At 69.1% G+C, this 13,708-nt stretch overlaps 3 protein-coding genes across 4 annotated transcripts; 1 reads left to right on the top strand and 2 right to left on the bottom strand.

Annotated features, from left to right (window-relative positions):
- Positions 1 to 107: 107 nt before the first annotated feature.
- ANKLE1 (ankyrin repeat and LEM domain containing 1) lies at positions 108 to 5,773 on the bottom strand. Of its 2 annotated transcripts, none has more exons than XM_056337294.1 (7): positions 5,119 to 5,773; positions 3,889 to 3,991; positions 3,618 to 3,693; positions 1,287 to 3,534; positions 1,025 to 1,184; positions 772 to 901; positions 108 to 456 (listed from the first exon to the last, which is right to left on the bottom strand). In XM_056337294.1, exons 2-7 carry the CDS (start codon positions 3,973 to 3,975, stop codon positions 284 to 286), a joined length of 2,874 nt encoding a protein of 957 aa, XP_056193269.1. In that variant the 5' UTR covers positions 3,976 to 3,991; positions 5,119 to 5,773; the 3' UTR covers positions 108 to 283. The 2 variants fall into 2 exon arrangements, with proteins under 2 accessions (XP_056193269.1, XP_056193270.1); XM_056337295.1 differs by lacking the exon at positions 5,119 to 5,773 and adding an exon at positions 4,780 to 4,798.
- Positions 5,774 to 5,902: 129 nt separating this feature from the next.
- On the bottom strand, positions 5,903 to 10,595 carry BABAM1 (BRISC and BRCA1 A complex member 1). The gene is given in 10 exon segments (XM_056337417.1): positions 5,903 to 6,188; positions 6,280 to 6,366; positions 6,482 to 6,611; positions 6,848 to 6,872; positions 7,340 to 7,418; positions 7,486 to 7,606; positions 7,714 to 7,772; positions 7,858 to 7,992; positions 7,994 to 8,177; positions 10,438 to 10,595. Coding segments are annotated over 10 exon segments (1,047 nt in total). The 5' UTR covers positions 10,464 to 10,595; the 3' UTR covers positions 5,903 to 5,987.
- Positions 10,596 to 11,134: 539 nt separating this feature from the next.
- Positions 11,135 to 13,702, top strand: LOC130148599 (colorectal mutant cancer protein-like). The gene is given in 11 exon segments (XM_056337396.1): positions 11,135 to 11,273; positions 11,355 to 11,456; positions 11,660 to 11,787; positions 11,860 to 12,000; positions 12,002 to 12,082; positions 12,182 to 12,292; positions 12,413 to 12,534; positions 12,644 to 12,784; positions 12,857 to 12,939; positions 13,285 to 13,420; positions 13,508 to 13,702. Coding segments are annotated over 10 exon segments (1,191 nt in total). The 5' UTR covers positions 11,135 to 11,273; positions 11,355 to 11,359; the 3' UTR covers positions 13,659 to 13,702.
- The last annotated feature ends 6 nt before the right edge of the window (positions 13,703 to 13,708 follow it).

Genomic DNA, 13,708 nt, shown 5'->3' on the forward strand with positions numbered 1-13,708 from the left:
GGTACACACTGGGGTGCAGCGAGGCTGTCTGAGGAGCAGGGCAGAGTGGGGAAGCAAAGTCAGAAATCACAGGCAGCTTAGATTTCTTAGCCAAAAAAAAAAAAAAAAAAAAAAAGACCCGCAGCGATTTATTCGTAGAAAAATAGAGAAATTCTCGCCAGTGTTTGTGACATAAAACCCGTACCTAGAGCACAGCCACCTCCTCAGCCAGGGCAGAGGGGAGGTGCAGGCAGGGGGTGCCCCCCCAGCACCTGGCACAGCATTCCTCAGCACCCCAGGGTGCTCAGCGCCCACCCTGGATGTCTGCCGGCCGGAGCTGCCGCTCGCCCTCAGCCAGAAAGATGCGCATGACCCTGTGCAGCATGTGAACACCCAGGCGCCTGCGCCGCTCCGCCGGCCAGCTCGCCACCGTGCCATAGCAGTGCCCCTTCCTCTGGTTGGTGATGGTTTGCAGCCCTGCAGGGATCGGGTCAGCGCCCACAGTCCTGCCCCCCCTGTTCCCCATCAGCACCCACAGCGATGGAGGCAGCCCCGTGCCCCCCACCAGCACCCACTTCCAAGCAGATTTCCCACAGGACGTGGGGGTTTGGGGCATCGTGTCCAGACCCTGCACTGACAACCAGGGACCCCAAAGTCCCCGTGTGCCCCAGGACAGGCTGCAGCCCCCCAACTCCTGCATGGGGTGGGGGAGAGGGATGCAGGGAGTGGGAGCAGTAGCAGAACTGAAGCTGGGGGCTGCGGCAGCACCACCTTCCCCCCAGCCCCGCTCACCCAGAGCCTCCACGAGGCAGCTCTCCCGCGTGTAAGCCTCCACTGGCAGCGTGCTCTGGAAGCAGTGCACCGAGATGACACCCTGCCCTCTCGCCCAGATCTCCAGGATGCGCCGCACCTTGGGGCAGCCCTACAGGACAGCAGACACTGTCACCACAGACCCCAGACCCCCAACACAGTCCCCTGAGCCCAACACCATGGCCTCAGCACACACACACACCCCCCACACACACACACCCCGAGCCCATCCTACCTTCTGTGTCCCAGCACGGTGCTGGCTCAGTGCCTCGGTGAGGTGACAGTATGGCCGAGCACGTGTCCCCTTGCCCACGTAGAAAATGGCTTTGACAAAGGTCCTGAAGCACTCAGCTGGGCTCAGGTGGTGGGAGCGGAGTGGCAGGTTCTGGGTGGTCCTGGGGGTGCCAACCCCCACCTTTGGGGCTTGTCGCTTCCCAGGGGTCCCTGTTTGGACCCACCTGGCATGGGGGATGCGTGGGGGAGCAGCGTGGCCTTACCTGGGGTCAAGAAGGAGGTAGTTGAAGCTGGACTTGACCAGCCCTTCCCGCCAGTGCCAGCGCTGGTCGGAGCAGTCAAACTGCTGGGCCAGCACCAGCTCATCCTGGGCACAGTCGGGGATGCGGCCGGTCCGCAGGGCAGCTGCCAGCTCGGGGCTGTGCCCTGGAGCGGCCGTGCTAGCATCGGGGAGCACTGTGAGCCCCACACCAGCACCATGGGGACCGGACAACCAGGCTGGGGGGGATCCCTGGGACTCCCCTGCTGGCCTCCCCTGGTGTCCCTTCACCAGCTTCTCCAGCCGCCGCAGGTACAGCCACCTGGTGAGCTCCGTGACGGGCCCCGGGTTGTCCCCCAGCGCCCGCAGCCGCCGGCGGAGACCTTCATCTGAGAGGGGCCGCAGTGGTGCCATGCACACTCGCCCATCCTGGACCACGGTGTCCCCAGGGCTGGTGGTGGCCTCTGTGCCAGGACTGTGCCGCTCGGTGGGTGCCTGTCCCCGCTCCTCATCCTCAAGATGCTCCTTGGAGCAGTGGGTGCTGCAGCCAGCGGGCGAGAGTGGCACAGCTGGGCCCCCTGGCTCCACCGCAGTGCTGCCTGGCAGCTGTGGGGCCAGGGGGCGGCTGAAGCTTCTGTGGGGCCACGGGGGCTGGTGTGTCCCCAAGGGTGAGGGGTCCTGCCACCCAGAGCCAGCCTCCAGCACCCCAGGGTTGGGGGTCCTAGAGGCACAAGGGAAGCCCTGAGCATCTGAGGGAGAGTCCTGGGGGTGCCCGTGACCCCCAGGGACCAGCAGGACCGTGGGGCTGGAGCCAGGGGAGGCCTGAGCATCTGATGGAGAGTCCTGGGGGTGCCTGTGACCCCCAGGGACCAGCGGGACCGTGGGGCTGGAGCCAGGTGAGTTGCTGGCCCCCAGGGATGAGCTGGGCTGGCTAGGGGCTCTGGGGAGGATCTCAGTGTCATCCAAAGAGCCTGTCCCCTCTCCATCCCTGCTGGACATGTCCTCTCCCTGCGGGTTGATGCAGCACCCTGGGGTGGTGCCAGGGTCCCTGGGGACAGCCCGGGGTGCTCTGAGCCTGGGGGGCCACCGGGGCATCTCCAGTGTCTCTTGGAAGAGGGAGGAGGAGGAGGAGGAGGACGAGGAGGAGGAGGAGGCGGCGGCGGCGGCGGCTTTGAGCCGTGCTGCAGAAGCCTGGAGGCGGCTTTTTGTTCTGGGGGTGAAGTGGCAGCGCCGGAGGGTGACATCCTCAGCGGTGAGACTAGCCGGGCTGCAAAGGGGTCCTGGGGCATGGGGGGGGGAGCCCCGGAGGCTGCACCCCTGGAGCTGGGCAAGCAGCTCCCCTACATCACCCACGTCTGAGCCATCCTCACAAGGGGCTGCCCTTAAGCCTCCTGCAAAATTCCCCACACTTGGGGGGCTGGCAGGGGGCAGCTCCTCGGCAGCAGCTGCAGTTGGGGAGTGGGCTTCACCCAGCTCTGGTGCCTTGGGCTGGGGGGAGCAGCAGTGCCGAGCCCCTGGGCATCCCCCGTCCTCGCTGGGCTCCAGGGTCTCCAGGGCACTGACAAAGCGCTCACTGGCACTGCTGCTGTCCCCAAGGCTGCTGTGGTCCCTGTCCCCCACCTCCGGCACTGCCACCCCCCAGGCCGGTGCAGCTGGGGTGGCGATACCCATCCCTGGTCCCCAGCGGTGCTGAGCCACAGCACCCAGGATGTCACCGTCCCCGGGGCCCCAGCACACCACAGAGTGGCTACTCTGACCACCACGGAGCAGGGGAGCCCGGGGGGGTGCCCTGTGTCCCCCCAGGACCCCACTGCAGTGCTGGGGCTGGGGGGAGCTCAGGGACCCACCTGGACCAAACTCTTGCTGGCGAGAGGGACGGGGGCTGTCCCCCGCACCAGGCTTGGGGACAGCCCAGGGGGGACCCCCCATCCTTCCCCCCATGATTCGGCTCTGGGATCCCTCCCCGAGCTCATCCCCGGCAGAGAGCAGCGTGCTGGAGGCGAGGGGCTGCGGGGGGAGAGCTGAGCCCCCCAGGTCCACTTGGGGCCATGGGGCAGGGGAGGGGACGGAGGGGGATGGGGGTTCGAGGGGACAGCCCCGTGGGAACGGGGGCTCCCCCAGACCACCGCTGCCCCCCAGCTCCAGCTCCTCCAGCCAGGACCTGTGGGTGCTGCTGAGGGGCCCAGAGGAGCCACTGTCTTCAGTGCCGTCTTCAGTCAGGAAGGACAGGGACCACCCAGGCCCCCCTGGGTCTGGGGGCACAGACTGGAGTCAGGGGAGCCAGGTCAGCCCCCCGACACCAGCCCTGGTGAAGGGGGCACCCCGAGGACCTCACCTTCCTCAGGGGGCCACCCCCGGGCACGCTGCGAGTCCCACGGGATCCAAGCCAGGTCAGCGGCTTGTTTGCCATCCTGCGGGAGGGGACATCGCTGTCACCACTGCCAGAGCCACCACAGGGGGACGCAGCCCTGCCAGGGCCACCACGGGGGGGCGCAGCCCTGCCAGGGCCAGGCAAGCACCCACTGCTCCCCCAGCCCACTGATGAGGGTCCCAGCACAGCAGCACCCCAAGGTGCTGTCCCTGTCCCCAGGACCGTCCCCACCAACCTGGCCTTGGAGCTCCAGGCCCCCCTGTTTCTTCTGCAGGAGCCTGTGGCACCTGTGCCCCCCCCAGGATGCGGTGACGTGTGGCATCAGCCCCTAGGCCAACCTGGAGCAGGAGGGGGGCTTCACCGTGAGCCCCACCACCACCCCCCCCAGCTCAGCCAGGTCAAGGTCACGGTCCGTGGGTCAGGGGCACAGCCGTCCCCTTGGGGTCACGCGAGGGCCACCAGCCCCACACCTGGCTGCTCAGGCACGGGGGGGGCGCTGGGGACCCCACCGTGGGGTGGCAGCTGCCCTCGAGTCAGTCCCAGCGTGGGGCTGTCCAGCGCCTCCCCCCCCCCCCCCCCGGGAGACACACACAGGGGCACCCAAAGCGCCCACTCCCCGCCGGGTGCAGTGCCAGGGGCTCCCCCTCCCCACCGATCCCCCCCGGGGCAGCGCATGCAGGGGTACCCTTAAGCAGACACCCCACCGCACCGCACCCCGCGTTGCAGCACGTGCAACGCGCCCCCCGCCCGGTGCAACGCCGGTATCGCAGAGTCCCCGCCCGTGCAAAGCGCCTCCCACGCCGGTGCAAGGCTGCGCCCGATCCCCCCCGCCCCGGTGCCCGCCCCCCCCCCGCCCGTGCAATGTCCCCGCCGCCTCCCCGGTGCAATGCCGGTCTGGTACCCGTGCCCCGCCCCGTGCAAGGAGATGTCCTGCCCGGTGCAATGTCCCCGTGTCCCCCCGGTACGATGCCGGTGGCTTCCCGCGTGGTGTTCCAGTCCCGTTCACACCCCGGTCAATGCCGGTCCGGTGCCAATCCCCACCCCTCCCCCAGCGCGATGTTCCCCCCCCCCCCCCCCCCCCGCCAGTGCAATGCGTCCGTGTACCCCCCCGGTGCAATACCGGTACCTTCCCCCGGTGCAACGTTGCCGCCCCGTTCTTCCCCCGCCGGTGCAATGCCGGTGCCCGCCCCCCCGGTGCAATGTCCCCATTCCCCGCCCCCCCCCCGGTGCAGTGCCGGTGCCCCCCCCGATGCAATGTCTCCATTCCCCCCCCCCCCCCCCCCGGTGCAGTGCCGGTGCCCCCCCCCGGTGCAATGTCCCCATTTCCCCCCCACCCGGTGCAGTGCCGGTGCCCCCCCGGTGCAATGTCCCCATTTCCCCCCCCCACCCGGTGCAGTGCCGGTGCCCCCGCCCGCGGTGGAATGTCCCCGTTGTACCCGCCCCCCACCGGTTCATGCCCCCTTACGGCTCGCGCCACGCCGCTCAAGCCGCCCCCGCGCATGCGCACTGCGCAGCGCCTGTTTGAACCCCCCGCGCACAAGCCACCCCACCGCTCATTGGCTGGCGAGGCGGCCAATAGGAGCCGACTGAGGGCAACCACGCCCACCCAGCCGGCTGCGACCGCGGCTGGAGGGGCTGGGCCGGAGCTCCCAGTGCCACGCCACAGCGCCACCCAGCGGCCCACACCGGCACCGCCCAGGGTCCTGCACCAGCGCCTCCCAGTAACCACACCAGCACCTCCCAGTGGCTGGCACCAGCATCACCCAGTAATCACGCACCAGTGCTCCCAGTGCCCGGCACCAGCATTGCCCAATGCCACCCAGTAACTGCACCAGCATCTCCCAATACCCAGCACCGGCACCTCCCAATGTCCTGCACCAGCATCTTTCAGTGCCTCCCAGTAACCCCACCAGCATCTCCCGGTGCCTGGCACCAGCACCCCCTCAGTGTCCTGCACCAGCACCTCCCAGTGTCCTACAGCAGCAGCCTGGCATCAGCACCTCCCAGTAACCACATCAGTGTTCCCAGTGCCCAGCACCTCCCAGTGCCCATCCCTGCTGCAGTGGGGGAGCCCCAGCACGGCCTAGCACCCGCAGGTGCCCCTCGGCTCCCCACGCCAGCACTGCAGGGCACAACGGGCACAGGACCCCCAGCCCCACAGCCATGGGGGCGGGCATGGGGCTGACACCCCCCACACACACACCCATTTCCAACCCCGGTGCAGGATCCACATCACCAGCGACACGCCATCAGCTAAACACCTCTCTCTTTGCCCCATGCCAGGTCACCGCCACACGGCTACCCGTGGCTCCCGGTGCCGGGGGGGGGGCTGGCTCAGACTGTGGCTTCGATCTCAGGGGGCTCGTCCTCCTCCAGGAGCCCGTATGCCGCGTGCGTCTGGAAGGGGCGCTGCAGCGGGTGCGCCAGCAGCTTGGCCATGCAGTTGTGCAGCTCCACGGCCGGCCCCGCCAGCGACACCTCGTACTTGTAGTTGGTGCCTTTGGTGTCCAGGCTGCTGAAGAAGCTGTACATCTCCTGGGGGGGGGGACACACAATGGGGGCAGGGGGTCACACAGCTCCCCCAACCACCACCGCGGTGATGGGGACCCCCCCGTCCCGCCTTTACCTTCCAGCTCGTCTCATCGTCCTTCTCCTCCGTCCCATTGTGGATGTACACCACGTCGAAGAAGAAGTAGGGACACTGCAGCATCTTCTGCAGGGTGAGAAGTCGGGAATGGTGCTGGGAGGCTCCTCCACGCACCGGAATGGACCCGGAGCCATCGAGCTCACCAGGAAGGGGGACAGAGCCGGGGGGGGGGGTCACCCACCTTCATCTGCTCCGACATGGAGAACTGGGGCTGGCAGCCGGGGCGGCCAAACACCAGGATGGTCCGCACCACATAGGGCGGTGGGATGGTCTGGATGTTCTCTGTCACCGGCAGCTCAATCTTCTGCTGGCTGTACCAGGAGGATAGGGGCTCAGGGACCCCCACCCAGCAGCTCATGGACTGACACCCCACCCCCACCCCCCATTAAAACTTAATGACAACCCAACAGCTCTGCACCAGGACTGGGGACGCAGCGCCCACCCCAGGAGCTGTTTGGCGAAAGGCTCGCGGCGGTTTTATGCCAAAGCCAAAACCCCATAGCCAGGTGGCTGCCCCGCTCCCCCCGCCCCCCCCGCCCATACTCACATCAGGTTGAAGAGCCCTTCCAGATCTGCAGCCCCAGGTAAGGACCGATCCCACCACACAGACCCCTGCCCATCCCCAGGGACGTGCCACGCCCAGAGCCGGTGGCCACGCTGGCACTGGGGCACCCAGCGGGCTCCTGCGGGGGGAGGTGAGCGCACCGGGCATGGGGGATGGACCAGGGTGGGGAGAAAACACCGGAAGGCAGGTGTTTGGGGAGGCTGGGGGGTCTGGCGTTAAACCCTGCCTGGGGGGATTCAGGGGTCTGGTTTGACCCCCCAGCCTCTAGACACCGATGCTGCTCCGTGCCGCAGCCGTTGCCTGTGCCGGGGATGCCAGCGAGGCCATGGGGATGCTGCTGGCTGCGGGCAACAGGCCTGGAGGGTCCCTGGTGATGCTCAAGGGACCCTGCGTGTACCCCAAGGACCCCGTGTGCACCCCAGGGACCCTCAGGGGGTGCCGGCCCCCCGTCCCACCCCACAGGCGGTGGGATACTGAATGACTTGCAGATGACGGTCTCCAGGTCGTAGAGGCAGCTGCAGACCTCGCGGGGGTCCGAGGTGAACCCTGAGAGCTGAGAGGAGCGGGGGTGAGGGGGGTGGGGGGCACAGACCCGCCCCCATCCCCATGGCCCCACTCACCCACGTGGCGTCGTTGTTGACCACCACCAGTGCGAACTCGTGGCACTTGTCGATCTTGTGCTTCGTCCTGACAAACATCTCGATCATCTTCTGGGAGATGTTCAGCGCGTTGGTCTTGGACCTGCGGCAGCGGCTGGAACTCAGCGGGGACCACCGCCCCCCCCGGCCCCGTGCTGGCGGGGGAGCACAGTTGGGGTCCCCCAGCCAGGGGCACCCCCGGGCACCCACCCGTTGAAGGACTCCAGCTTGGGCAGCGCCATCTCCTCCGCCAGGTCCAGGCAGATGATCTGCGGGAAAGGAATGGCGGCTGAGCCCCTGCAGCCCCCCCACCGCCCCCGCAGCCCCCCCGCCACCCTCCCCATGGACACCCACCACCTTCTCGGGGCAGTTCACCCGCGGGGTCTTGACCTGGACCTCGGCGGGGGGCGCGGGGCCAGGCCAGGCGGTGCCGTCGGGCGCAGCTGTGCCCTGGGGGCTGTCATCGGTGCTGGCCGCCTCGCCCTCCCCCCTCGCTGCGGTTGCCCACGCTGGCCTGGGCGCTCAGCGCCCGGTCCTCAGCACCCTCGGGGTTGGAGCGGGTCCTGGGCCGCGGCTCCGGCACCTTCTCCTCCTCCTCCTCGGCGGCGCTGCCCGGCTCCGAGGTGTCCATCAGGCAGCTGCGCTCCATGGCCGCTGGGACCGGCGCCGGGGGGCTGCGGGGTGGCAGCGCTGCGGGAGCCCTGAGCCCTGGACCCTGGCCCACACCCCCTGTGCGCCCCCTGCCCCACTCACCCCCTTTGTGCCCCCTGCCCCACCCCCCTGTGCACCCCCTGCCCCACGCACCCCCTGCCCCACACCCCCCTGAGCACCCCCTGCCCCACGCACCCCCTGCCCCACACCCCCCTGTGCACCCCCTGCCCCACGCACCCCCAGCCTATGCACCCCCCAGCGCACTGCCTCACGTGCCCCCGGCCCCCCCGTGCACCCCACGCACCCCTCACCCCACACACACCCCCGTGCACCGCCCACCCCACGCTCCCCGGTCGTCCCCTGCCCACGCCCCCCCCGTGCGCCCCCTGCACCCCTCGCCCCACCTTCCCGGGCGCCCCCCCGCCCCACAGTCCCCGCGCCCCCTCTGCACCCCACGCCCCCCCCGGGCGCCCCCTGCACCCCTCGCCCCACCTTCCCGGGCGCCCCCCGCCCCACAGTCCCCGCGCCCCCTCTGCACCCCACGCCCCCCCCGGGCGCCCCCCGCCCACGTACCCCCGCGCCCCTCCCCGGGCGCGCGCTCACCCGCTCTCGGCCGCACGAGCCCCGTCCGGGACCGGCCGGAAGCGGCGCCGCGCGGGGGCTGCTGGGACTTGTAGTTCCCCGGGGTCCCCCGGGCGCGTGGGGACGGGGAGGGGGGCACCCGGCACCCTGACTGCCCGTGCACGGCACCCCAACCACCCTGCCCCGCCCCCTGATCCCCGTCTGCACCCCCTGCACCCCAAATGTCCACGCACACCCCCTCACCCATGCACAGCCCCCCACACCCCAAATATCCACGCACACCCTCACCCATGCACAGCCCCCCCCAAATATCCACGCACACCCTCACCCATGCACAGCCCCCCCCCAAATATCCACGCACCCCCCCTCACCCATGCACAGCCCCCCACCCCAAATATCCACGCACACCCCCTCACCCATGCACAGCCCCCCACCCCAAATATCCACGCACACCCCCGCACCCTTGCACAGCCCCCCACACCCCAAATATCCACGCACCCCCCCTCACCCATGCACAGCCCCCCCCCCAAATATCCACGCACCCCCCCTCACCCATGCACAGCCCCCCACCCCAAATATCCACGCACACCCCCTCACCCATGCACAGCCCCCCCACCCCAAATATCCACGCACACCCCCGCACCCTTGCACAGCCCCCCACACCCCAAATATCCACGCACCCCCCCTCACCCATGCACAGCCCCCCACACCCCAAATATCCACGCACCCCCCCTCACCCATGCACAGCCCCCCCCCCAAATATCCACGCACCCCCCTCACCCATGCACAGCCCCCCACCCCAAATATCCACGCACCCCCCCTCACCCATGCACAGCCCCCCACCCCAAATATCCACGCACACCCCCGCACCCTTGCACAGCCCCCCACCCCAAATATCCACGCACACCCCTGCACCCATGCACAGCCCCCCCCAAATATCCACGCACACCCTCACACCCATGCACAGCCCCCCACCCCAAATATCCACGCACACCCCCGCACCCTTGCACAGCCCCCCACACCCCAAATATCCACGCACACCCCTGCACCCATGCACAGCCCCCCCCCAAATATCCACGCACACCCTCACACCCATGCACAGCCCCCCCCAAATATCCACGCACACCCTCACACCCATGCACAGCCCCCCACCCCAAATATCCACGCACACCCCTGCACCCATGCACAGCCCCCCACCCCAAATATCCACGCACACCCCTGCACCCATGCACAGCCCTGCACCCCAAATATCCACGCACACACCCCTATGCACCCCTGCACCCTGAGCACCACCCCCTGCACCCCAAATACACACACACCCCTGCACCTATGAACTGCCCCCTGCACCCCTGCACCCTTGCACACCCTGCTGCACCCGTGCACACCCCCCCTGCACCCCAGCTACACACGCTCTGTCCCAGCGCTCTGAACACCCAGGCAGGACTCTCCAGCACCCCCACGCTGCCCCTCCTGCACCCTGCAGCACCCCTCTGCACCCCAAAAAACACCCTCCCGCACATAAACACCCATGCACTGCCCACAGCACCCCGGGGCTGGCTCCCCCCCGACCCTGCACCCCCCAGCACCCCATGCAATGCCTCTTAGCACCCAAAATGCTCATGAGTCCCCCAAATGTTCTGGCCCCCCACCCCCAACCTCCAAGAGATGCTCAAGGGTGCAAAGCTGGGTGCATCCTCCCACCTGGGCACGAAGGAGCCCAGGCACATGGCGAGGGTCCAGTGTCGGGCTGAGGTGCCGTGGGGCAGAGCAGGGAGGGAGGGGTTTGGGGGGCAGAGCCCCCTGAGGTGGCTCTGTCCCCCCCGGCGCGGGGCAGCGCAATGGTTAAGTGCAAGAGGCCGCACCGGGGCTGCCGAGGAAGAGGAAATCTCGGCAGGAACCAGGCCCAAGGCCGGGCAGGGGCCAGTGACGCAGCCACAACGTGGGGACACCCGGTGTGGGAGTGGGGTGAGCCCCCCGGTGCGGGCAACAGCCGCCACAGGACGGGATGGAGAAGGCAAGTGGGGTGTCCCATGGGATGGGTGCTGCCAGGCGTTGGTCCCACATGGGGGGTCTCCTCACGCCCCACCACAGGCATCCCCTGACTATGGGCATCCCTGGCACGGTGGGGCGCGGTGAGGCGCGGTGGGGCGCGGTGGGGCGCAGTGGGGCAGTGGTGCCGGGTCCTGCCCAGCCCAGGCACTGGGCGCTGGGGTGAGGCGCTGTGGCCAGTGGGCTGGTGGCCAAAAACCCATCCCCATCCCGGCAAATCCCGCCGGGTGTCAGCCCCTATGTCCCCGGGTGCCGGCCAGGGCCGGGATGGGCAGACACAGTGTCCGCAGCCCCCACCGGCTGAGGAGGAGGAGGAGGAGGAGAAAGTCGAGGATGAAGATGAGGATGATGAGGATGAAGATGACGATGAGGACATGGCAGGGGACACTGAGGGCATCCTGCACTATGAGGGAGCGCATCGCCAGGCTGCTGGCCACGGTGGCCCGGCTGCACCAGAGGGCTGAGCAGCTGCAGCACCGCACGGGCAGGTACAGGGACACGGCGGCTGTGGGGCACCGGGGGGTGTCACTGCCTGGCCCCTGCCATCTCTGGCCTTCACCGCCCCGCAGGGAGGATGAGGAGGGCTGGGAGGGCACCGCCAGCCTCCCCCGCTGCCAGCCCACAGCCCCGGGGCCTCAATGGCACACTCAGCGCTGCCACCGGTCTGGAAGGTGGGTGTACCATGCTATGCCACACCATGCTGTGCCGTGCCATGCCATGCCATGCTGCATGCCGTGCCATGCCACGCCTGTGCCGTGCCATGCCCATGCCATGCTGCATGCCATACCATGTGATGCTGTGCCATGCCATGCTGTGCCAATGCTGTGCCATGCTGTGCCACTGACCTGACCCCAGCTGTGCTCCCCCTCCCCAGCCCACGGGCCCGACCTCTTCGCAGACCTGCAGCACACTGTCAGCTCGCTGGAGCGCACCGTCTTCTCCCGGCACCGGCGGGCACCAGCGCAGCCTGTACTGGGTGAGGAGTGGGCGCGAGTGGCCAAGGTGAGCCCCACCGGTATGGTCAGCCCAGATGCCAAGGGGATGGGCACCAGCTGACCAGCCCTGTGTCCCCAGAGCCTGGAGGAGCTGGACCAGCCACCGGTCTGGGCCGGGAGGGTGACACGCCGATGCCCAGCGGCGGGAGCGGGTGAGGGGCTGCTGGTGGAGGAGATGGCAGTGGCAGCAGCGAGGAACGCGGCGCTGCAGGCAGCCCTGGGGGCGCCGGGATGAGGAGCTGAGCCAGGCCATGGCATCACTGCGGGTGCTGCAGGGGGAGCGCGACCGGCTGCAGGGGAAGGTGGGTGCTGGGGGCATGGCGGGGGGGGGCACTGCCCTCGGTCCACCCCTGGGGTGCCACTGGAGCAGCCCCCAGGGCTCACCCTTGTGCTTGGCGCAGGTCCGGGACCTGCGGGATGCTCTGTCCAGGCTGGAGGAGCCGGGGGGCTCTGGCAGTGACACCCCCAGGCTCAGCAGCCCCCCAGGGCAGGGGGACCCCCAGCTGCCCCAGGTGAGTACAGCTCCAGGGTGGGCTTCAGCCGCAGCACAGGGGGAGCTTGGTGGGTGGCATCCTGCCCTGGCACAGGGCTCTGCCTGCCCCAGTGCTGGGCTCTGCCTGTCCCCTCTGCAGGACTTGTCCCAGTGCAGCCATGGCGCTCAGCCCCACGGCGCCCAGCCCCACAGCCCCCTCTCCCCCCAGCCCTCGGAGGGTGCCAGCCGGGAGCAGGAGGAGCAGGTGCAGCAGCTACAGGGGTGAGTCCCCCCGGGCCCCAGGGGCTGCTGAGCCCTCACCGGTGGGGAAACTGAGGCACAGCCCTGGGCCCCGGCTGCACAGTTAACGGTGGGCACCGGCGTTGCCCAGGTGCCTGGGGAGGCTGCAGGAGGTGAACCGGCAGCTGGCGGCTGCGTTGCAAGACTGCAAGAGCGATGCTGAGCGGCTCAGCATGGTGCTGGGCCAGCACGAGTCCCGCAGCACAGCCCTGCGCCTGGCCCTGCGCTGCAGGTGGGCACGGGGACAGGGACGGGGAGGGGGGGGGACGGCCTGCAGTGCCATGCTGAGCCCCTCTCCCTGCAGCGAGCGCTGTGGGGGGGCCTATGCTGCCCTCCTTGACCTGATGCGGGCAAAGCTGGGCCGGGAGGAGGATGGTGCCCATGGTGGTGAGTGCCAGCCCAGGGGGCTGTGGGGGCAGGCAGGAGGCTGGGGAGTTTATGGGGAGGATGCTGGGGGGTGTGCAAGAGGTGCTGGGGGATATCAGGGGATGCAGAGGGGATGTAGGAGGGGTGCAGAGGGATACTGGTGGGGTATCATGTTGGGGGGATGCAGGGAGGATGAGGGGAGATACTGAGGAGATGCAAGGAAGGTGCTGGGGGGTGCTGGCAGATGCAAAGTGGGTATCAGGGGGGTGTAGGAAGGATGCTGGGGCACCCCAGTCCCCAGCACAGCCCCTGTGGGCACGCACTGGTGAGGGGCACCTGCCTGAACGCTGCCTGCCCTGTGCCTAGGAGCTGTGGGGGAACAGAGCCCCGGGCATGGATGGGGGTCCAGCCCCATGCCGACAGAGGGGCCACAGTCCCCAGGCCGTGGGGAGCCGGAGAACCAGGAGGAGAGCAGGGACAGCGGCTTCCCCGGGCTGCAGAGGTACCGGGAGGCACAATACCGGGCCAGGGCTGAGCTGTCCCCGGGGGTGGCATCGCCCCCACCCCAGCCACCTGCCCTTCCCCACAGCATCCCAGCACCCCACGGGATGGAGGAGGGGGCCCTGCGGGAGCACATCCGCCGGCTGCGCACGGAGCAGGCGGCCGTGGAGGCATCCCTGCACAACACCCCGGCACCCACCAGCACCCACCGCAGTGAAGACGCCCGAGCCCCGGGCTGAGCAGGGCGCTGCAGGATGCCAGGGATCTCCTGCCTGGCTGGAGGCGGCTG

Source organism: Falco biarmicus, chromosome 4 (genome assembly GCF_023638135.1).
Source record: "Falco biarmicus isolate bFalBia1 chromosome 4, bFalBia1.pri, whole genome shotgun sequence".
NCBI classification, from domain to species: Eukaryota; Metazoa; Chordata; class Aves; order Falconiformes; family Falconidae; genus Falco; species Falco biarmicus.